We start from the raw sequence: 22,641 nt of genomic DNA, 5'->3' as shown, positions 1-22,641 counted from the left end.
TGCCTGGCCTGCTGCGTTCACCAGCAACTTTGATGTAATTTCACAACATAATTACTCTTAATCACCCAGATTCTAATTTTGAACACGAGAAAATCTGCCTATGTTGAAAATCCAAAGCAACACACACGAAACACTGGAGGAACTCAGCAGGCCAGGCAGCATCTGTGGAAATGAATGAACAGTTGATGTTTGGGCCGAGACCATTCTTCAGGACTGAGAGGGAAGGGGGAAGGTGCTCGTGTAAAAAAGTAGGGGGAGGGAAAGGAGGCTAGTTGAAAAGTGATAGGTGAAGCTAGGTGGGTGTGAAAGGTCAAGGGCTGGAGAGGAAACAATCTGATAGAGGAGAGTGGACAATAGAAGAAAGGGAACGAGAAGAGAACCCAGGGGAAGTAATAGGCAGATGAGAAGAAATGAAAGGTCAGAGTGGGGAATGGGGGGGGAGGGGGAATTTGTTCAGTGAAAGGAGAATTCGAAACTCATAACATCAGGTTGGAGGTTATCCAGACAGAATATAAGGTGTTATTCCTCCACAGAGGAGGAGACCATGGACCGACACATCGAAACAGGAATGGGAATAATTTTGAATGTGTCTTTATGTAATAATAAATACCAATGCCAATATTTTCTATTCAAGTGAGAGAAAATTAGAATTTCACATTAAGTAAAGGAGTTATTTATCTCGAAACAGAACAGTCAGAGCTCTGGAGACCATACCATATCTGTTTCAACCACGCAAACACGAGGAATTCTGCAGATGCTGGAAATTCGAGCAACACACATCAAAGTTGCTGGTGAATGCAGCAGGCCAGGCAGCATCTCTAGGAAGAGGTACAACCGACGTTTCGGGCCAAGACCCTTCGTCAGGACTAACTGAAGGAAGAGCTAGTATGAGATTTGAAAGTGGGAGGGGGAGGGGGAGATCCAAAATGATGGGAGAAGTCAGGAGGGGGAGGGATGGAGCCAAGAGCTGGACAGTTGATTGGCAAAAGGGATATAAGCACATCTTTCCCTCCCCTCCCCCGCTTTCCACAGGGATCCCTCTCTACGCGACTACTTTGTCCATTCGTCCCCCCCATCCCTCCCCACAGATCTCCCTTGTGGCACTTATCCTTGTAAGTGGAACAAGTGCTACACATGCCCTTACGCTTCCTCCCTTACCACCATTCAGGGTCCCAGACAGTCCTTCCAGGTGAGGCGACACTTCATCTATGAGTTGGCTGGGGTGATATACTGCGTCCGGTGCTCCCGATGTGGCCTTCTATATATTGGCGAGACCCGACGCAGACTGGGTGATTGTTTTGCTGAACACCTACGCTCTGTCCGCCAGAGAAAGCAGGATCTCCTAGTGGCCACGCATTTTAATTCCACATCCGATTCCCATTCTGATATGTCTATCCACGGCCTCCTCTACTGTAAAGATGAAGCCACACTCAGGTTGGAGGAACAACACCTTATATTCTGTCTGGGTAGCCTCCAATCTGATAGCATGAACACTGACTTCTCTAACTTCCGCTAAGGCCCCACCTCCCCCTCGTACTCTATCGGTTATTTATTTATTTATATACACACATTCTTTCTCTCTCTCTCCTTTTTCTCCCTCTGTCCCTCTGACTATACCCCTTGCCCATCCCCTGGGTTTCCCCCCTCCCCCTTTACCTTCTCCCTGGGCCTCCTGTCCCATGATCCTCTCATATCCCTTTTGCCAATCACCTGTCCAGCTCTTGGCTCCATCCCTCCCCCTCCTGTCTTCTCCTATCATTTCGGATCTCCCCCTCCCCCTCCTACTTTCAAATCTCTTACTAGCTCTTCCTTCAGTTAGTCCTGACGAAGGGTCTCGGCCCGAAACATCGACTGTACCTCTTCCTAGAGATGCTGCCTGGCCTGCTGCGTTCACCAGCAACTTTGATGTGTCTGCTTCAGCCACCTCACTGGTAGTGTGTTCCAGGCACCCTACTGCACCATGTGTAAAAAAAAATTTGGCACATAAATCTCATTTAAATATTTCCCTTCTCATCCTAAATCTGTGTCCTCCAGTATTTGACATTTCCATCCCGGGGAAAAGACCCTGATTATCTCCCTATGCCTCTCATAAAGTTATCTGCTTCTTTCAGGTCTCCCTTCAGCCTCTGACATTCCAAAGTGAACTATCTAAGTTTGTCTATCCGTTGAATGTTTCCTAATCAACAAAGCTGGTGATGAATCAGCATATAGGAAGGAGATTGAAAATCTGGCTGAGTCGTGCCATAACAACAACATCTTATTCAATGTCAGCAAGACCAAGGAGCTGATAATTGAATTCAGGAGGAGGAAACCAGGAGGTCCATGAGTCAGTCCTCATCAGAGGATCAGAGGTGGAGAGGGTCAGCAACTTTAAATTCCTCAGTGTTATTATTTTGGAGGACCTCTCTCGGGCCCAGCATGTTAGTGCAATTATGAAGAGAACAGGGTAACACCTCTACCACCTTACGAGTTTGTAGAGAATCAGCATGGCATCTAAAACTTTAACAAACTTCTATAGATGTATGACGGAGAGTATATTGACTGGCTGCATCACAGCCTGATATGGAAACACCAATGCCCTTAAAGAGAAGGAAAATCCTACAAAAAGTAGTGGATACATTCCAGTCCATCATGGGTAAAGACCTTTCAAACATTCAGCACATCTACATGAAACACTGTCACAGGAAAGCAGCATCCATTGGCAGGGACCCTCAGCACCCAGGTCATGCTCTCTTCTTGCTGCTGCCATCAAGAAGAAGGTATAGGAACATCAGGACTCACACCACCAGGTTCAGGAACCGTACTACTCCTCAACCTTCAGGCCCCTGGACCAAAGGGGATAACTTTACTCACCCCATCACTGAAATGTTCCCACAATGAAAGGACTCCCTTTCAAGGACTCTTCATCTCATGTTCTTGGTATTTATTCTTATTTATTTATTATTATTATTTATTTATTTTCATATTTGCACAGTTTTTTTGTCTTCTGAATGCTGATTGAACGCTCAAGTTGGCAATCTTTCATTGACTGTTATGGTTACTATTCTAAAGAATTATTGAGTATTCACACAAGAAAATGAATCTGAAGATTGTATATGGGTGACATTTAAGTAGTTAGATAGTAAATTTACTTTGAACTTTAATCCCGGCAACATCCTCATGAAACTCTTCTGCACTCTCTCCAAAGCCTCCATACCCTTCTGGTAATGCCGTGACACACCATACTCCAAATGTGCCCTCATCAAAGTTCTATACAGCTCCAATACAACTTCCTGATTTTATATTCAACACTGTCATCAATGAAGGCAAGTATGTCCAACACTTTCTTTACCATACTATCTACTGTGTTGCCACTTTCAGGCAGCTATGGAGATGAAACCCAACATTCCCCTATTCATCAGTGTTCCTAAAGGTTCTGCCATTTACTGATTTTTTTGAAAAATCCAATGCAGCATTAGTAAAAGTTGTGGAACCCATACTTAAAACCGAATGATCGCCGCTTAAGCCAGTGAAAACTCAAATTTCGTCCAGAAGATCGTTGTTTTGTTTGGTTGTTTGTACGTACAGCCAGATGACAATAAACTTGAACTTGAACTTGAACTTGAAATTCGCTTGGTCCCTAACTTTTGGCAGACACAGTTTAATGCATATATTTATTTCTCTCTTTTCGGTGCCATCTAACCTGCTGACTATATATATATATATTTTTTTTAGCATTTTCTGATATTTAAAACCTCACATTTCTGGCATCCGTTGATTTTTGCTAATTGGTTGCTGGAAGGTAACAAATTCTGTCTACTCAGCAGTAGGGGGTGGGGGACGGGGGCTAAGCTCGGGTCGTTCTCAGGCTGAATGCCAGGAATAAACTAGTTTCATTCACCGTAAAACTTCAGTTCTGATTAAGAAACATTGGTTATCTCAAACGATTAACTCTCTTCCCGCAGATGCAGCCTGACTTGCCGAGCATTTCCAACATTTTCTATTTATATATTCGATTTCCTGCAACGCAGCTTTAAAGCTTATTTTCATTGATCACCTAGGATTGTGTTTTGCCCGCGGGGTGCATTAATCAACAGACTCACTATGATCTTAATTTGTGATGTAGTTTCTTCCTTACATTTTGCATTTACTTGATGTTTTGCAGCAATCAATTATATTAGTAAAGGTTATAGACAAAACGTTTAAACTTAGAGGGCATGCAGTTCAAAGTCTGACAGTATTAGGCATCTAAAAATAACGCCTTCAGTCCCTTATAACTATATTAAACGCCTGGACAAGGACCAGACCAATATCACTCTTCCTACCACTGGGACATTCCATGTGAAACACCCCACTGAACCATGGGCTTTCAGAATAGACAGAGCAATCCGATTCGCTAGCACGCTAATAATTGACGCATAACGCTGTCGTTCTCCTAGCGAGCAGCCAATAGCGTTCAACAGCGCGGAGAGGGGGCGAAACATTGCTGCTGGTTGTGAGGTAACGGGAGTAATTGACGTGAGGCTGCAGCAATAGTCTGTGGGCGAAGGCGGGACCTTAAATCCGGTCTCCCGGTGATGAGGGTGATCGAGAGGCAGTTTGACCAATGGGCATTGCGGATTGGGAGACGGAGGGCGGGTTTTAAGGTGTGACGCACGACAGCAACTCCGGAGTTGTGCAGGGGCAGGTAAACAAAATGGCGGCTGCCTAACAACTGAACTCCGGTAGGGAGGGAGGGAGAGGCGATGCTGCATGGAGCGGAACAACGACAACAGCAGCCAGAGGAGCCCGAGGATTCCGAGCCCATTTTGGCAGCTTTCAGAGACTATCTCGAGATGGACGAGGTGGTGGATTACATCAGTGAGAACGACCTGATGGGAGTGGACACTTTCATCCACAGGATAGACTCCACCGACGTGATCTACCAGCCGAGGAAAAAGAGAGCTAAGATCATCGGCAAGTACCTGATGGGCGACCTGCTGGGCGAGGGTTCTTACGGCAAAGTCAAGGAAATGCTGGACTCCGAGACGTTGTGCAGGAGGGCCGTGAAGATCCTCAAGAAGAAGAAGCTGCGGAGGATCCCGAATGGGGAAGCGAATGTCAAAAAGTAAGTGTGGCTGGAAGTGCAGACACCGTGTACACGAGGAGGCCCTGGGAACGAAGGTGTTGTCCACTGACAGCCCGCACCTCAAGTCCTTGCAATCGATCCCATCATAGTTCTAACTCCCCCCCTCCCCACCACTGTCCCAAACATTACACCTCATCTACGCATTTGTGACTCTCAGATTGGCCTTGCTCAGTTATAAGAGTCTTGGAGAGGTGAAGCACTGGTCGCTGTGGCTGTATCCATTTTCGTTGTTGGGTTTGACGTTCTCATAACTGGAGCAAAGTGCACAAGTGTGCTGGTGCTTTTGTGTATCTCTCTCTCTCTCTCTATTTCTTTCTCTGCCGTTTACCAGAAGTGAGAAAGGCCAATATAATCACGTTCTGCTACTGGACTTTATAAGTTGACAACATTTACGAGAATGGGGAAAAGCAAATGATAGGGCAATTGTGTTTTCCAAGTTAATTTGTGTGATATGTTCCTTACATTTATTTTTCACCATTCACTTATCTCCATTGAACCAACTACTTTCTGTAAAGTTGGAGAGAGATGATTTTTCTCAATAGTGTACAGTCATTGTTGCCTTAACGACAGTGAAAGTGAATAGGTAGTAACATAATGTATTTACTACTTCCTGCCACTTCCTTTTAATTTTAAAAACAAAAGCTAAATTCAGTCACATGTCATGCAACCTACAACCTTTTTGTTATTTAAAATATTGTCACTAAATTGCTATTTATTTGAAGAATTAATGGCAATACAAAATATTTAGAAGTGAGTAAACATTTCTTGTGGAAAAATTATGTTTTTGGTGAAGATCAGTGTAGTTACTTGCCAAATTTGACAGTTCCCACATAAAATAAATGAGAGCCCACTTGACTTTGCCCTCCCATGCTGATATGTAAATCCAAGGCCTTCTCTACTGCCGTGATGAGACCAAATTCAGGTTGGAGGAGTGACCCCTCATATTCTGCCTGGGTAGCTTTCAACCTGATGGCATGAGCATTGATTTTTCTAACTTCCAGTAATCTCTTCTCATCTCTCCTCTCTTTTTCCATTTCCCATTATGGTTACCTTCACATTCCTTCTCCTCACCTGCTCATCAATTCCCTCTGATTCCCCTCCTCCTTCCCTTTCTTCCATCGTGCACTGACCTCTCCTACCAGATTCCTCCTTGTTCAGCCTTTTATATCTTCCACCTATCCCCTCCAGCTTCTTACATTATCCCCTCCTCCATCCACCTCCCCCTCCCTAGTCTCACCTATCACTGACCAGCTTGTATTCCTACCCCATATTCTCTTCTTATTCTGGCTTCTGCCCCCTTCCTTTCCAGTTCTGATGAAGGGTCTCAGCCTGAAATGTTGACTGTTTGCTGCCTAACTGATTGAGTTCCTCCAGCATTTAGTGTTTGTTGTTCAAGATCTCCAACATTGGCAGAATCTCTTGTGTTTATGAGAACTAAATCTAAGTATTGTAATTAACATTATTATTTTGGCTGAATTCTTAGCCTTTGATAGGTTATTATATAATTGATAATCTTATGACTGTCTCATCTTGAGAGTGTACCAGACTGGTTTTTGACAGGTTGATGAGGAATTGTGTCTGTAGGATTTCTTTGACTTTCAAACTTAAGAGCAAAGTATAGATGATTTGTGGATAGTGACAGGAGAAAAGTCTTTGAGTGTTTTTGATTTTGGTGCAGTTAATTCTTGGTGTTATGAATGCATCACATTTATTTTACTTAGGTTGTTGACTATTCAACATGCATTCCACGTTTCATGTTATTGAACATTTTATAAAAAAGTATCCTTTTTTGTCAAGTAATAGTTAATTCAAATTATTTCCTCTTCCTAAAGTGACTATCTGTAATGTTTTGGCATAGATTTTTTCAATTTATAGATGCTTGGCAAGCTAAAACTTACAATTATTTGTTAGTTACTTTATAAACATGTTATAGTCTCTGCTCTGTAGTAAGGAATTGAAGTGAAAAGTGTAGGTGTACATTTTTTTTAGAGCTGCTTGTCAGTTTTGGAGCTTTAATTTTGTGTTGTTTCATGCTAAAAATGGCATTTAGTGCTGTGGTTTGGTGATTAAAAGTGTACTTGGGATTTCAATAGCATAACAGAAAAAACATTTAAACTAATTCAATACACTTAACGCAAAGACGAGGAATTCTGCAGATGCTGGAAATTCAAGCAACACACATCGAAGTTGCTGGTGAACTCAGCAGGCCAGGCAGCATCTCTAGGAAGAGGTACAGTCGACGTTTCGGGCTGTGACCCTTCATCAGGACTAACAGAAAGAAGAGCTAGTCAGAGATTTGAAAGTGGGAGGGGGAGATCCAAAATGATAGGAGAAGACAGGAGGGGGAGGAATGGAGCCGAGAGCTGGACAGGTGATTGACAAAAGGGATATGAGTGGATCATGGGACAGGAGGCCCAGGGAGAAGGAAAAAGGGGAGGGGGGGAAAACCCAGAGGATGGGCAAGGGGTATAGTCAGAGGGACAGAGGGAGAAAAAGGAGAGTGAGAGAAAGAATGTGTGTATATAAATAAATAATGGATGGGGTATGAGGGGGAGGTGGGGCATTAACGGAAGTTTGGGAAGTCACTGTTCATGCCATCAGGTTGGAGGCTACCCAGACGGAATATGAGGTGTTGTTCCTCCAACCTGAGTGTGGCTTCATCTTAACAGTAGAGGAGGCCGTGGATAGACATGTCAGAATGGGAATGGGATGTGGAATTAAAATGTGTGGCCACTGGGAGATCCTGCTTTCTCTGGCGGACAGAGCATAGGTACACTTAATACACTTATACTTAATCTTCCTTTGCCTCATACCACGTGTTGCTGAAATCCTCAACCACCAGATGTGGGTATTCTACTAGATGTCAATATTTGAGGAGCCTTTTGCTTACCATCCTCTGCAAACTTCAGTTGAATCAAAGCCTTCATATTGCCATGAATATCACCATGTCCTGTTAACTTATCATATTTCAAATCAAATCACATTCCAGTTTAATTATCATTCAACCATACATAAATACAGTTGAAGTAAACAGCATTCCTCTGGGACCAAGATGGAGAACATACACTGCACATTCAAAATGGGGAGCATAAAAAAACATATATATAGTTCAAGACCCTGAGCAACATGTCCCACATATTGATTGTACAGATTACCAGTGGTGTGTAGCCACTACAATCCAACCTATCAATTCAACAGATTGAACACTGGAGGGCAACATCAAACAGGGAGAGGCCATCCCCTAATCAAGTACTGACAGCATGCTATACTGCCTTTGGTGTGCCTCTGCTGGACTGCAGCAGCAGGTAAGCCCGAGGCTTGAGGCCTAGTCCTTGCTGCAGCCAAGGCCATGCAACTTCCACATTACCTGTCGCACCACCAAACAAGGAAACAGGTCTACGGTGTCTTATGTTATTAATATCCAACAGGGTCTTATAATCGCGAGGCAAAAGGCCAAGACAATTACTCACGGTTACACTGCATGCCACCTTTGCGCACCAACTCTGATGCCTTCGAGTAGCAGGCAACAACACGGTCTGCACCTAGGCCAGCTTCTCTGAACCCAATCTGGCTCCAGTTCTGACACGCTGGCTGGCTCCACTGACAACATCCTGGGCACCTTGGCCGGCTCCTCTGATCAACGAGCAGCTCACTGATGGGGTAGATCCACAGCACCCGAAACTCTTGGAGCCCTGCACAGTGTTGCAATCATAAAAGACACACACTTAACAAAGAGAAAAAGCATCTTTGGTTGGCCCTTGAGAGTCCGCTATATCCGAATGCACCACCATCTTACTGGAAGTAAGCTTCTTTAAGCTTGTAACTGTGACCTCAATTCTCCTGATATCTGTAACCTCCTGCAGCTATGTAATATATTGGGATCTCTGCACTCCTTCAGATCTGAATGGCCGTTGACTTTTATTCATAATAAGTTCTTGTCTCTTTTTGTGAAGAGCTTCCTTTGTTTTAAAAAAAATCTATGTGCACTCTACCCGCTCTTCTGTCTATTCACTATTTGTGTGAAGCTGCTAAATCAAAGTTTTTGTCGAATCCTGGATTCATGTTGCATATACAGTTTATGGGCCTTCTAGCCCACCAAATCGGTACTAACCATCAAGAGTGCATTCAAAACTGGACACGCACTTCCTTATCAACTTCCTCAGCGTCTATGGTACTGTGCAAAAGTCTTGGGCATGTACATATAACTAGGGTGCCTCAGAGTTTTTCACAGTCCTGTAGTAATTTCCATGTATTGCACTGTACTGATGCCACAAAAAAAATCATGATGTGAGGAGCAATAAACTTGATTCTGATATGGGTCTTCATTGTGGACTGAGAGTGGGAAGGGGGCAGGGAGAGGGGGATCATGGTTGGGGAGAGGGGAAAGCACCGGAGAGACATTCTGTACTGAACAACAAACCGATAGTTTAGAATCAAATGACTTTGCCTGGTGTCTCAGAGCTGGCTATATCTGCACCCTTGCTACCCCGCCCTGCCCTGGCACTTCTTCTCTGCCACCTGTCCCACATCCCTCCCGCGGCGCTCCACCCTCACCATCCCCAGCATCCTTTACTCCCGCCAGATTTACAAATTCGCTCTCTGCTCCACATTGACAAATACAGTACTGTGTAAAAATCTTCGGCACCCTAGCTATATACTTGTGCTTAAGACCTGTATCACGAACTTGCACACAGGACATAATTTACAATGGCTATTTCACCTACCGACCTGGGATGCAGGAAGAAACGGGGTTACTTGAAGGAAACCCAAGAAGTTGCAGAGAGAGGGTGCAAAGACCAAATGTGGAATCATTAAAGGTCAATATTGAACCTTTCTCAGTAAAGGTGTGAGGCAGTGGCTCTGCCAGGTGTGTGACCGTGAAGTCCTGTTCATCTTCCACTTTCTGAGCTTTCCTATGTATCTCCTGTTGCAGAGTTTGTGGTTTAGCCTTTTAAATTGCAATGTTTCATATTCTACCTTTTCTTCCCCTTCCTTATGTCACGTGTCACTAAAATCAATAAATTTGTGACAAGTTTTCACATTCACAGCTCTCTATACACTATTCTCAAAGCTAGTTTCCTTTTTTGGTGTAAGTGTTCTGAGATATATTTCGATCAGTCCCTGTATCCAATCCCAGGTGTGTTTAACTGTACTTCTGTATACTTAAATATTGTGTACTGATGCAGAAGGTTGGGGTGATGGATGAGTTGGGGAGTGTAGTTAAGTTTGGACATGGCGCCTGAGATCAGATATGCTGGTTAGGGGGAAACAAGGTGTACAGGATCTGGCCCACTGTTACCCTTGTTTAATACTGTCATGCAGTGGTATCATTTTTTTGCAGAACATTTAAACTTTTTCTAGAACGGTTTTATTGTATTCAAAAACTGCTGACATTAAAAATGTGCACTTATGTGCCTGATGAACTGCTAATTCGGAATGTCTTTAAAGTACTTTCAATTTACCATTGCTTGGTTAAACTTAGAAGTGGTATGATCAGAATTGCCAGAATATTATTGGTACGATATATTCATTTCCAGACTTCTGTTCATTGTGATTCCTTTGTAATTTAGTAGCCTCTTTTCCAACTTTTGAAAATGTTTGGTCGAAAGCTGATGTCTGGAGTGAAATCTAGAGAAACAAACATAAAATGCTGGAGGATCTCAGCAGGTCAGGCAGCATCTATAGAAAGGAATAAAAATTCGATGTTTTGGGCCAAGTCCCTTCATCAGGACCACATGAGTCCTGATATAGGGTCTTAGCCCGAAACATCGACTCTTTATTCCTTTCCCTCGGTTCTGATGAAGGGTCTCGGTTCGAAACATCAAATCTTTATTTCTTTCCATAGATACAGCCTGACCTGCTGGGCTCCTCCAGCATATAGTGTGTTTCTCTGGATTTCCAGCATTTGCAGAACCCCGTGTGTTTATGAAAATTGTGCACTGTTCAGTTCAGCCCAAGGAGAGGCCTGGACAGTTTCTATGTCGCGGGCTCAAAGGAAGGGCATGATTATTTTTTTGGTAGCACAGTGTCTTACCTACTGCATGGCAGACTTTTATATGAAAGCCAACTGATAAAGGCTCCAACTACATCCAACATGTCGGACCATGGCCTTTTCTTGTGCCAAGATGCGACCACCCTCAGGGTAGAGGAGCAACACCTTCATATTCTGCCTGGGTAGCCTCAAACCTGATGGTATAAATATCGATTTCTCCTTCCAGTAAACAAATTTCTTGCCCCCCCTTCCCCTATTCTCACTCTTGCCTCTTCTTGCCTGCCTTTTACTCTCCCCTGGGTCCTCTCCTCCTTACCTTTCTCCTATGGTCCAGTCTTCTCTCCTTCATCTCTAGCCAATTAACCTTTCTCACCCACCTGGCTTCACCTGTCATCTTTCAGCTAGCATCTATTTCCCCACCCCCCCATCTTTTTACTCTGGCATCTTCCCCCTTTTTTCTCAGCCCTGAAGACTTGAAACACTGACTATCTATTCATTTCTATAGATGCTGAATGACTTGCTGAGTTCCTCCAGGACTTTATATGTGAGTTGCTTTGGATTTCCAGTGTCTGTACACTTTCTTGTGTATTTGCATGATTAATACTTTTTAGTGTAGTTCTCCAAGCAAAGGATGTGAAGTTGCTGTTATAAAATTCTATAGAACTTTACGAATGCAGGGAGTCTAATGCATTATCAGGCTTTTCTGGAGGCTGAAGTCCAGGCTTCAACATTAGTAAAAGGCTCCAACTTTACTTCAACCACTGTTAAGGAATCTGATATTAAAACCACGCCTGGAATCCTCAAAAATAATTCTATTGTCATCTACTTGCTAATCATTTCCTTCCAGTAATCCTAGTTGCAGATGACTGCTTTTGATGGTACAATGCCTCACAAACCATTGGAGGTGCATATTGCTATTCTCAATCACTTGAAATGGAAACCATTCTTATTAGAACTCCACCATGGTAGGAACTCACAAAACAAAGTTGGTTCTCGGCATTTTAGAAGAAACCTGCAGCTTTTATGCACAGTTTCTAATGCTGATTGTACATTAAAATATTTATTTTTTTCTCACAGAAAGCTGGCATTGGTTTCTCTTGCAGTGCTGCTTTAACAGTCTTTTTTAATGCAGAAGAATTTCTCAGCCAAAGTGAAGGAAGTTCTGACTCATTCTCAACATGATGTTGTACTTGCAGTATTGTAGAGCTTGATGAGGTTAAGGAAGCAGAGCAATGCTGATGATCTGTATGGTGGGGAAGTTTTGGAAATCGTGATCAGGAATAAAATTATCAGTCAGTTGGGCAAATGTGGATGGATTAGGGGAAAGTTAGTTTAGATTTGTTTAAAGTGGAATGAAGTTGCATAGGGGCTGGATGATGGAAAAGAGGTTGTTGTTGTAGTATATGTGGATTTCCAAATGGCATTTGAAAATACAGGCAGGGTTGAAAGGGGAGCTTTTTTGATGGAACTAGGTGATATAGATTGAGGGTTGTTTGACAAAATAAACCAAATTACACAAAGAATGACTTTTTTACAGAGAGTGGCAAAGGTCTAGAATGCACAGTCTGTGGTAGTGGTAGAGGCAAATTCAATTGATACATGTATCAGTACATGTATACCTGCCCAAGTATCTGAAAGGAAAGAATATGCAGGACTATGGAAGATTTGAGAATAGCTACAATGCTCTTGTGTGGAGCTGATAGAAATACGATGGGCCAAATGATCTCCAAAGTTTTAAACAGTCTTTGATTCTGTTACCAAATCTGTTTATCATGACAATGCAGTGTAATTGAGGGAAGTAACATCTAAAGACAGATGTAGCATTCTGAAGGTGATTATGCAGGAAAATAAAATATTGCTTGAGAATCCTATTTGTGTGAGAATAAATTAGGTTAATTTGCTTTTTTTGGTACATCCACTTTGTGTAAATATGTAATTGTTTAGATTCAATACAACTTTAATGATTAAAAATGCATTTTCATTTTTGTTTAATTGCAATATGAAGTGCATTAGAATTTAATTTGATCTCTGAGTATTAAATCGAACGGGTTTTGCAACAGAAAAGATGAAGGAGTGAATGAAAAATGGAAAGAAAGATCGATTAATGGCACTTTTCCTGAGATGCATTCTGTGAAATATTGGTCAAAGAATTGTTATGGCAGTGTGAAGACCCATTCAGCCAGCTGAGTCTATGCCAGTTCCTAGTACAACAATCTGGTTAGTCTCATTCCTGCACTCTTTCGGTTTGGCTCTGAAAATTGTCTCTTGAGTGCCTGTCCAATAACCACTGATTGGTTCCCTTAACCTTGCTGGCAGTGATATCCAGTTCATAGCTAATTGGTGTAAAGAAAAACAGAATAATCCCTGCATTTCCCTCATCCTCTCCTATACAAGTGAATTGCCCAAAATATTCAAATCTGTAGGACATCCAAACCCTATTTGCTCTTTAAGATCTCTATAAACCATTGATCCACCTGGTACTTGCTGCAAATGAATATGTTTAGATAGTTTATCTTTAGTTCCCTTCTGATGATCATATCTTTCTTGTTGACATTTGAGGCTTGTCTTCACGATGCATGTCTTGATTAATAAACAAGAGAAAATCTGCAGATGCTGGAAATCCAAGCAACACACACAAAATGCTGGAGGAAATCCGCAGGCCAGGCAACATCTATGGAAAAGAGTACAGTCGACGTTTCAGGCTGAGACCGTTCATCAGGACTGGAGAAAAAAGATGGTGAAGGGTCAGAATTAGAAGGTGGGAAGAGGAGAGGAAGAAACGCAAGGCAATATGTGAAACTGGGGAGGGGGTTGTAGAGAAGGGTGAAGTAAAGACCTGGAAAGTTGATTGGTGAAAGAGATACAGGGCTGGAGAAGGGGGTTCTGATAGGAGAGGACAGAAGGCTATGGAAGAAAGAAAAAGGGGACGAGCACCATAGGAAGGTGATGGGCAGGTAAGCAGATGGGGTGAGAGAGGGAAGAGGGATTGGGGAATACTGAAGGTGGGTGGGGGCATTACTGGAAGTTTGAGTAGTCCATGTTCATGCCATCAGGTTGGAGGCTACCCAGATGGAATATATGGTGTTGCTCCTCCAAGCTGTGTGGCCACGTCAATGTATAGGAGGCCATACCGGGAACACTGGATATAGTAGATGTTCCCAACAGACTCACTGGTGAATTGTCGCCTCACCTGGAAGGACTGTTTAGGGCCATGAATAATAGTGAGGGATGAGGTGTAGGGGCAGATATAGCATTTGTTCTGTTTGCAAGGATAAGTGTCAGGAGGAAGATCAGTGGGGAGGGACGAATGGACAAGGGAGTTGTGTCGGGAGCAATCCCTGCGGAAAGCAGGAAGTTTGGAGGGGGGTGAGGGAAAGATGTGCTTGGTGGTGGGATCCATTTGGAGATAGTGGAAGATCCGGAGAATTATGTGTTGGATGTGAAGACTAGTGGGCAGTAGGTGAGGATAAGAGGAACCCTCTCAGTGGTAAGGTGGTGGTGGTAGGGGGTGAGGGCAGACGTGTACAAAATGGAAGAGATGAAGTTGAGGGTGGCATTGATGCTGAAGGAAGGGCAGCCCCTTTCTTTGAAGAAGGAGGACATCTCCTTTGTTCTGGAATGTTAAGCCTCATCCTGACAGTGGATGTGGTGGTGACAGAGGGATTGAGAGAAGGGGTTGGCATTTTTACAAGTAGCAGAGTGGGAAGAGGTATAGTCCAGGTAGCTGTGAGAGTCAGTGGGTTTATAATAAACATCAGTAGATAAGTTGTCTCCAGAGATAGATTGAAAAAGGGGAGGGAGGTGTTGGAAATGGACCAGGTAAATTTGAGGGCAGAGTGGAAGCTGGGGGCAAAGTTGATGAAGTTGACGAGCTCCACATGGCTGGAGGAGCTTGATGTAGTGTTGGTTCATGTTGGCTCATGTCCAGATGATGCTCTTTTGCATCTGAATGAAGAGGTACTGAACAACAGTGGAACTCACACTGTTAAAATAAGACTTTGCTCTCTTAGGAAGATGCAGAAGAATCCATGTTTTCACATTCTGTCTAATGGTTACCCCTCCATCTCTGTCTCTAAAACATCATATGTGGCTATAATTGCACTGCTGATTGTACCTTGTGTGAGCAAATATACTGCAGCATTTTCTGTTTTGCAAGAGTACTTAAATACATAGCTTAGAGTGCTTTGAAATGTTCAAACTGGTGTTGTTTAAAATGTACATCTTTGTTCTTCTGTCGAGATATACTAATTGAATGATGGGTTTACAGAAAATGGTGCCTTTGTTTTGAACTTGTTGAACATATTTTTTGAAGGAAATTCATTTAGACATCTTCAGAAGTCATTCTCTTGTAATTGAAATAATTTTGGACTCTATGCAGACTTTTGGTCAAAAGAAATTTTCTTCTAGAGCGACTCTTTTGTTTTACCATTTGTTATAATAATTATTAACATATTGACCAGTCATTCTGACACTTAATAATGAATCTATGTGAACCAAACCACGCAAACCAGATCTGCTTTAAAACAATACTGATTCGCTTCTACTATGACTTGATACATAATTACAGATTCTATATGATCATTTCAGCCTTCAATGAAAATTTAACAGCATACAACATTGTAATGACTGCTGCTGAAAGCTTTTAAAATAGACTTGTTAATCTTCTCTGACAGCTGTGTAACAGTATTAAAATTAATATAAAGCTGATTTTCTCTGACCCTCTGGAGTGTATTGTATAGTGTTCTTGAACTGCATGAACTGAACTGTTTTTGTTTCACAGTTCTAAGACTATATATAAATGTTCTTGTTTCTTAATTCAGCTGTTGTGTGTAAAGGAGCCATCTAATTAAATAGTTCTATAGCAATATAATTTATCAAGATGGATTAATTGAGTCATTTGGTTTTTTTTGCTGGACTTGTGCTATTCTGTTTATATGATCATTCCAATTTTTTTTCAAAATTCTTCTGCATTCAGTCAAGTGAAAGTTAATCTAGTATCAGTATAGATACATTTCAAAACAGTTTTAAATTTATCTGTGGGCAGAAACTGAGTGTGTGTTCTTTAACTATGGCCATGACTCTTGCCGATTATTATTTGCATATACAGTGTGGCTCTCTCTTCATGTGTATTTAACAAGTGTTTGTCTTTATCATTTGATACTTCAGCCACTATACCGTTCAATTCTAGTGGTAGGCTTTACAGAAACAACTCTGAATTCTCTAGAAACTCCCTCACCTTGGCTTCTGATTCCAATCTTCTCCCTGACTAAGCACCTAGATTAAATATGATTTGTTACACCACAGTTCTATGAGCAGTTAGATTGTAGGTCAGTCATGATTTCACAGAATCCTGGAGTAGGTTTGAGGGGTTAAATGGCCTCTTTCTTTGAAACCAATTTCCAACCAAGATTGTTATTTTCATCTACACAGCACTACAGCTGATAAAATCTTTGTACATCTGCTTTATAACCACAAATCCTGAGTTTCAGTCTTTTAATTGGTTTCTGTTCAGAACTTATTGTTTTTGTTTTTCACACTTCACTCCTGTACTTTATTCGCTTCCAGTCTGTATGCATTGATTTCAAGGTTTATGTTTTAATATCAACTATGCTATATAACTTCAAGTGTAAATTCCAGCCTGTAGTGCTTTCTCCCCCACCTTCCCCTTGCATTCTCTTTTCAGCCTGCATTTGCTGTCAGAATCTTTATTTTCCTCAACCTCCCCACTCTTCATTGGATTCTTTTCAGTTTTTAAGTGCTTTTAGATGTTTTGTGTTGTTACTTTGTATGTTATTATACATCATTTGTGTATTTGCAAATTGTTTTTGGGTGACAGTTACTAAGCATTAATTATTGGAAGTTTTTTGCTGAAAGGAGGGATGTGATCACTATGAAATTGATTGATATATTTTGATGAGGATGAGATATAAGTACAAAAAAGCTTTACGTGGATATGGAGTAAAATTTCCTCTACTTTCATATTTCCTGAAGACATAGAAAGAGTCTATTTGGCTTTTTTAGTTTGCTAGCTCTCAGAGCAATCTCTTTTGTTTGCTTTCCCCTGAGCTATTTTCTCTCAATTACCCATTAACAGCAACAGCACTGATACCAGGGATAATTTACAGTGATCAGTTAACCTGCAATTAACACCTTGGCCACAGGAAAAACCTGCAAACTCCACACAAAAAGCAGTAGAGAGCAGAATCAAACCGGGGCATAAGTTTCTGCGGATGCTGGAAATTTTGAACCACACATACAGTATGCTGGAGGGACTCCGAAGATCAGGCAGCATCCACCTCTGTAGATGCTGTCTGACTTGCTGAGTTCACGCCAGGGCCCTTGACACCACCTCTTTGGGTGGGCAGGAACGTGCAGCAGCATCTCCACTTCTGGAGGAGTTTGAGGTGAGTGAGCTGTACCCTCCCCCCCATTCTAACCAGTTTTTACAGAGCACCATGGAGCATGTCTTGTGTCCTGACCAACTGCATTAATGCCTGATACAGGAATTGCAAGGCATCTGACTGCAAGGCCCTACAAAGGATTGCGAGGACTGCTGAGTTGATCATCAAGGTCTCTCTTCCACCCATCAAAAGCTATTTATCTGGAGTGCTGTGTACATAGGGCTGTTAGCATTGTCAAAGAGCCTTCCCACTGTTCAGCAATTTTTTTGGGCCCCTAACATCAGGTAGGAGGTACTGTAGGATTAGGACAAGAACTGTTAGGATGGGAATCCGTTTCTTCCTCAGGCAGTCAGACCACTGACCTCCCTGCTATCACCCAGGTCTCATCACGTATGAAGCACCAGTAGTGTTATACTGTTTACTTTTTAACTTGTGTCATAAATGCACCTATTTATTAATTTATTTGTGGTACTATTATTTTGTGTGTATGAGTTATATACATTGTATTGTACACCTGGTCTGGAGAAACGATGTTTCATTTGGCAGTGTACCTGAGTAGGGTTGAATAACAATAAATTGAACTTGAACCTTTTTGTGTGAGGATCAAAACTGAGTTGTTGAGGCTATGAAATTCTGCAGTTCCAACTTTGAATTGAAAAAGTCATTGTTCCACAATGATTTTGCTTCATTCCCTTTTATTTCCCACTGGACAAAGTTTTTTTTGCCATTCCATTAAACATGTAGAGACTACTGAACTATTTTCATACAAGGTATTTGCAGCAAGCAGTGATCAAAAACACACAATCGGTTTGTGTGGATTAATATTTTGCAAATGTAGAAATTTCCTGGCAACTTAGATTGAGGAAGGTATCATATGATTTAATATGTGATGAATTATTGTAGTATTGGGTTGAATAAATGATGGTGGCTCTTGTTCATAAATAGAAGCTTCTTTGCAGAAAACACTAGCTGGCAAAAAGTTTGTCCTTGCCTACCTATCAGGCAAGTTTAAAGCGATGCAAGCCAAAATGAGCAGAATGAGGGCAAGGTTCTGAAAATGGAGAGAGGGAAATGGGGGTATGATGATTATTGGTTTCAAAAGACACCTCCCAAAATGTGAGTCACCCATCTTCTGATTATTTTGAATTTCTTAGTATTTATGCATGAACAAATTTCTCAAATCAACAATTCTCTATCAGTAGGTCTGGGAACATAGCCTGAATCATTAAGCACTGGTTTTAACTGGACTAGGCTCATTCATTTTGGATCACAAACAAGCATATTCATGATAGGTCATTTTTACTTTTATAATTTATTTTTTATTTTGTTAAAATTAATATATATAAGCTTATGTTTCAGTAACTTGCAGATCAGAAAATAATAACCTTGGGAATCTGGGTCATAAACATGAGTCTTTAAACTCAATAAACCCAGACTGAAGGATTGAATGATTCAAAAAATGTGCTTGCAGCAAGAAAGTCATTGTGTGTTTCTATGGTATTGTCTTTTGTACCTGTTTCAGGTAACAAGTAGGCAGCGTTGTGTATAGTCAGATAAAAGGGCATGGATATGGTCTGTGGAAATATTTGTGCATGTATATAGTGATCTAAGGTGGAATGATATGGATTTGTTTTTAATATTTTGCCCAGTTTTATTCAAAGCCAAGCTTTCATGCAGTGTTGAGAAATGGAATTGGTACATTTTTTTAGAAGAAACGATAATGCCTACAGAAATCTGTGGAAGGATACCTTGCTTGAAGAAGTATTTATTTCAGGCTGAGTAATTTGATGAAGGATGCCACAAGGTGGTGGAACGGTTTTATTGTGGTAATGAAAGCCAAGGACCCTAAGAATACATGAATTCATCTACTTGAGCTTTATTATACTCATCAATTCATATCCATTGCTTAAAACATAAAATACAATTGGGAGAATGTGAATATTTCACTCCTCTGAAGTGAAAGTTTGGTCTATTTAAGAGTTGTCCTAGGTAACATGGTTCGTAGGACTTTGCTTGAAGATACAAGTATTGTCTGATCTGAATTTGATTATTTCAACACCTGGTACGACAATGCCAGGGCAGCTGAAAGCAATCGACTTTTGACACTGGTGTCATGCTGTTCAACAGAATGCAAGCTTTATTGGTTCAGATCCACACATTAAAGATTGGTAGACTGCAAAACATTACACTAATATTTTCGAAAAAAGAAGATCCACTTCGATTATGCCAAAAGTTGCCCTGTTGTAAGCTGTAGCAAATCGTTTAAACATTGGTCTCGGCAATTTATTATTTTCTTCGGGAGTTGACAAATTTTTACCAGTGTAAATAATGGTCTTTAATTGAGAATTGCAATACATTTATGTTTTAGCTAGTCATGGCCTTTCTGAATACAACTCCCCTAATCATTAATGATCCTTGTTTAGTTTAAAAACTGTTTTGTACACTCCTATAATAATTTGATTTACTGAAGGTATAACTATTAAAAATATTGCCCTGCTTACTGATGTCTATTGTTATAGGGCTAGTAGCATTTAAAATAAATATTTTTAATTTTACAACCTTTAAGATGCAAAAGATGATCTGTTCTTCCCATTCTGAAAATTTACTTGCTTTTATTTACTTGCTTGCGGAAGAATTTTAACTCATGATTCATTAATGCATTTGTTTTTATGGAGTAAGCTGTTGTTGTTCTGTTTATTCCATTTAGTCTGCAGTAATTGATAAATATTTTGCCGCTGATTTGGTCGAGTGAATTAATATTTTAAAACCAGTATTTAAGGATTTTGTGTTTCTAAATTATTCTGATAACGGTTATATAGTATAACCCATTAAATCCAATTTCCCCCTTTCCCAGCAGTGGCTGTAAAATCCCTCCTTGAGCATATAAAAGGCATATACATTCAAATCTATCAACGCAATTACAATACAACAGAACAGACATATTCTTCCTGCACTAGGAAGAAACCTCTCATTTCTTCTAGGCCGAAAGCATCAAATGTTGGTGCATAATATGTAGTGGAAACTGTAAACCTCTGTTTATAACAGGGATTCCCACTTTTTTTTTCATGACATGGATGCCTGCCATTAACAAAGGGATCCTTGGTCCCCAGGTTGGGGACCCCTGGCCAATAACATTGCCCAAGATTCCTTACGCTTCATAATTAGCCAAAATATTAATCTACATGCCTGTGGATTCCACTAAACATAAAAAAATGCAAAGAACTATCAGATTACTTGTAACTGGAATAAATGGAGAAATCAGAAAATTACACAGGATACACTGGACAACAAATTTTTTTGGAAGTGTTGCTTCCTCGGACTTGTTTATGATGGACTGTTCGAAGCTGATCACAAATATAATTTCAGACTAGTACAGTATCGCATAGGAATTTGAAGAAGAGAAATTAACTTTTATCAAATATAATGTTTTTAATTGCATAACTGTGCTGACGCTTTACAATAGTTCAACTAAACTAAAATTGTTTTAGAACCATAGAACACTACAGCACAGAAAACAGGCCATTCAGCCCTTCTAGTCTGTGCCGAAACATTATTCCGCTAGTCCCATTGACCTGCATCCAGTCCATAACCCTCCAGACCTCTCCCATCCATGTACCTATCCAATTTATTCGTAAAACTTAGAGTGAGCCCATATTTACCACGTCAGATAGCAGCTCGTTCCACACTCCCACCACTCTGAGTGAAGAAGTTCCCCCTAATGTTCCCCCAAACCTTTCCCCTTTCACCCTAAAGCCATGACTTCTCGTATTTATCTCTCCTAATCTAAGTGGAAAGAGCCTATTCACATTTACTGTCTATACCCCTCATAATTTTTTAAACCTCTATCAAATCTCCCCTCATTCTTCTACTCTCCAAGGAATAAAGTCCTAACCTGTTCAATCTTTCCCTGTAACTCAACTCCTGAAGACCTGGTAACATCCTAGTAAATCTTCTCTGCACTCTTTCAATCTTACTGATATCCTTCCTATAGTTAGGTGACCAGAACTGTACACAATACTCCAAATTTGGCCTCACCAATGTCTTATACAACCTCCCCATAACATCCCAACTCCTATACTCAATACTTTGATTTATGAATGCCAGGATGCCAAAAGCCTTCTTTACAATCCTGTTTACCTATGAAGCCACTTTCAGGGAATTATGTATCTGAACTCCCAGATCTTTTTGTTCCTCTGCATTCCTCAGTGCCCTAGCATTTACTGTGTATGTCCTACCTTGATTTGTCCTTCCAAAATGCAACACCTCACAATTGTCTGCATTAAATTTCATCTGCCACTTTCTGGTCCACCCCTCCAGTCGATCTCTCCCATAGAACCTCTTATTTGTCCCCCTAACTATCGAATCCCCTATCACTACTGCTTTCCTCTTTTTTTTTTTCCTCCTTCCTTTCTGAGCTGAGGGTCCAGTCTCGGTGCCAGAGACATGACCACTACAACTTGTCCCTGGTAGGTCGTGCCCACCAACAGTATCCAAAACTGTATACTTATTATTGATGGGAATGGCAACAGGGGTGCTCTGCTCATTCTGTCTACTCCCCTTCCCTCTCCTGGCAGTCACCCAGCTTCCTACTTCCTGGCTTTTAGGGGTGACTATCTCCCTGAAACTCCTGTCTATTTCTATTTCTATTTCTGCCTCTGCCTCAGCCTCACGAATGATCCGAAGTTCATCCAGCTCCAGCTCTGGTTCCCTTACTCGGTTTGTCAGGAGCTGCAGCTGGATGCACCTTTTACAAATGTTGTCATCAGGGACAATTGTGCTGTCCCTGACTTTCTACCTACTGCATTCGGAGCACTCGACTGCCCTAACTGCTGCCTCCATTACCTTCTCCTAAGTTAATTAAATTAATTAAAGGAACTTACCGGGCCTTACCTCACTGGAAGCAGGCTCGTCCTCAGCCTCTGCTTGCCGAAGCCTCTTGAGCCAAAGCCTCAAAGCTCCACTCCTACCCTGAGCCACTCACACACACTGTGAAAATCGATGATTTTCATTTGTAGTAATTGTCTGAGATTTCTCGCTTATGTGTCCAACAACAATCAGCCAGTATTGATGGATTCCAGTTGACCTGATACCATTTCTCCATGACCACAATATCCTGGTGAAACCTTTCTCCATTCTTGTTA

General features: G+C 41.3%; 1 protein-coding gene across 3 annotated transcripts in view; it reads left to right on the top strand.

The window, feature by feature from the left end:
* Positions 1-4,645: 4,645 nt before the first annotated feature.
* stk11 (serine/threonine kinase 11) overlaps positions 4,646-22,641 on the top strand; it is a 140,951-nt gene continuing 122,955 nt past the window's right edge. For all 3 annotated transcript variants that reach the window (XM_063032486.1, XM_063032487.1, XM_063032484.1), the window contains exon 1: positions 4,646-5,086. In XM_063032486.1, coding sequence (XP_062888556.1) covers positions 4,725-5,086 — 362 coding nt within the window. In that variant the 5' untranslated portion in view covers positions 4,646-4,724. The remainder of the gene's footprint in view (positions 5,087-22,641) is intronic.

Source organism: Mobula hypostoma, chromosome 24 (genome assembly GCF_963921235.1).
Source record: "Mobula hypostoma chromosome 24, sMobHyp1.1, whole genome shotgun sequence".
In the NCBI taxonomy this organism is placed as follows: domain Eukaryota; kingdom Metazoa; phylum Chordata; class Chondrichthyes; order Myliobatiformes; family Myliobatidae; genus Mobula; species Mobula hypostoma.
The sequence above is the reverse complement of the archived record's forward strand: the minus strand, read 5'-3'. Positions and strand labels throughout refer to the sequence as shown.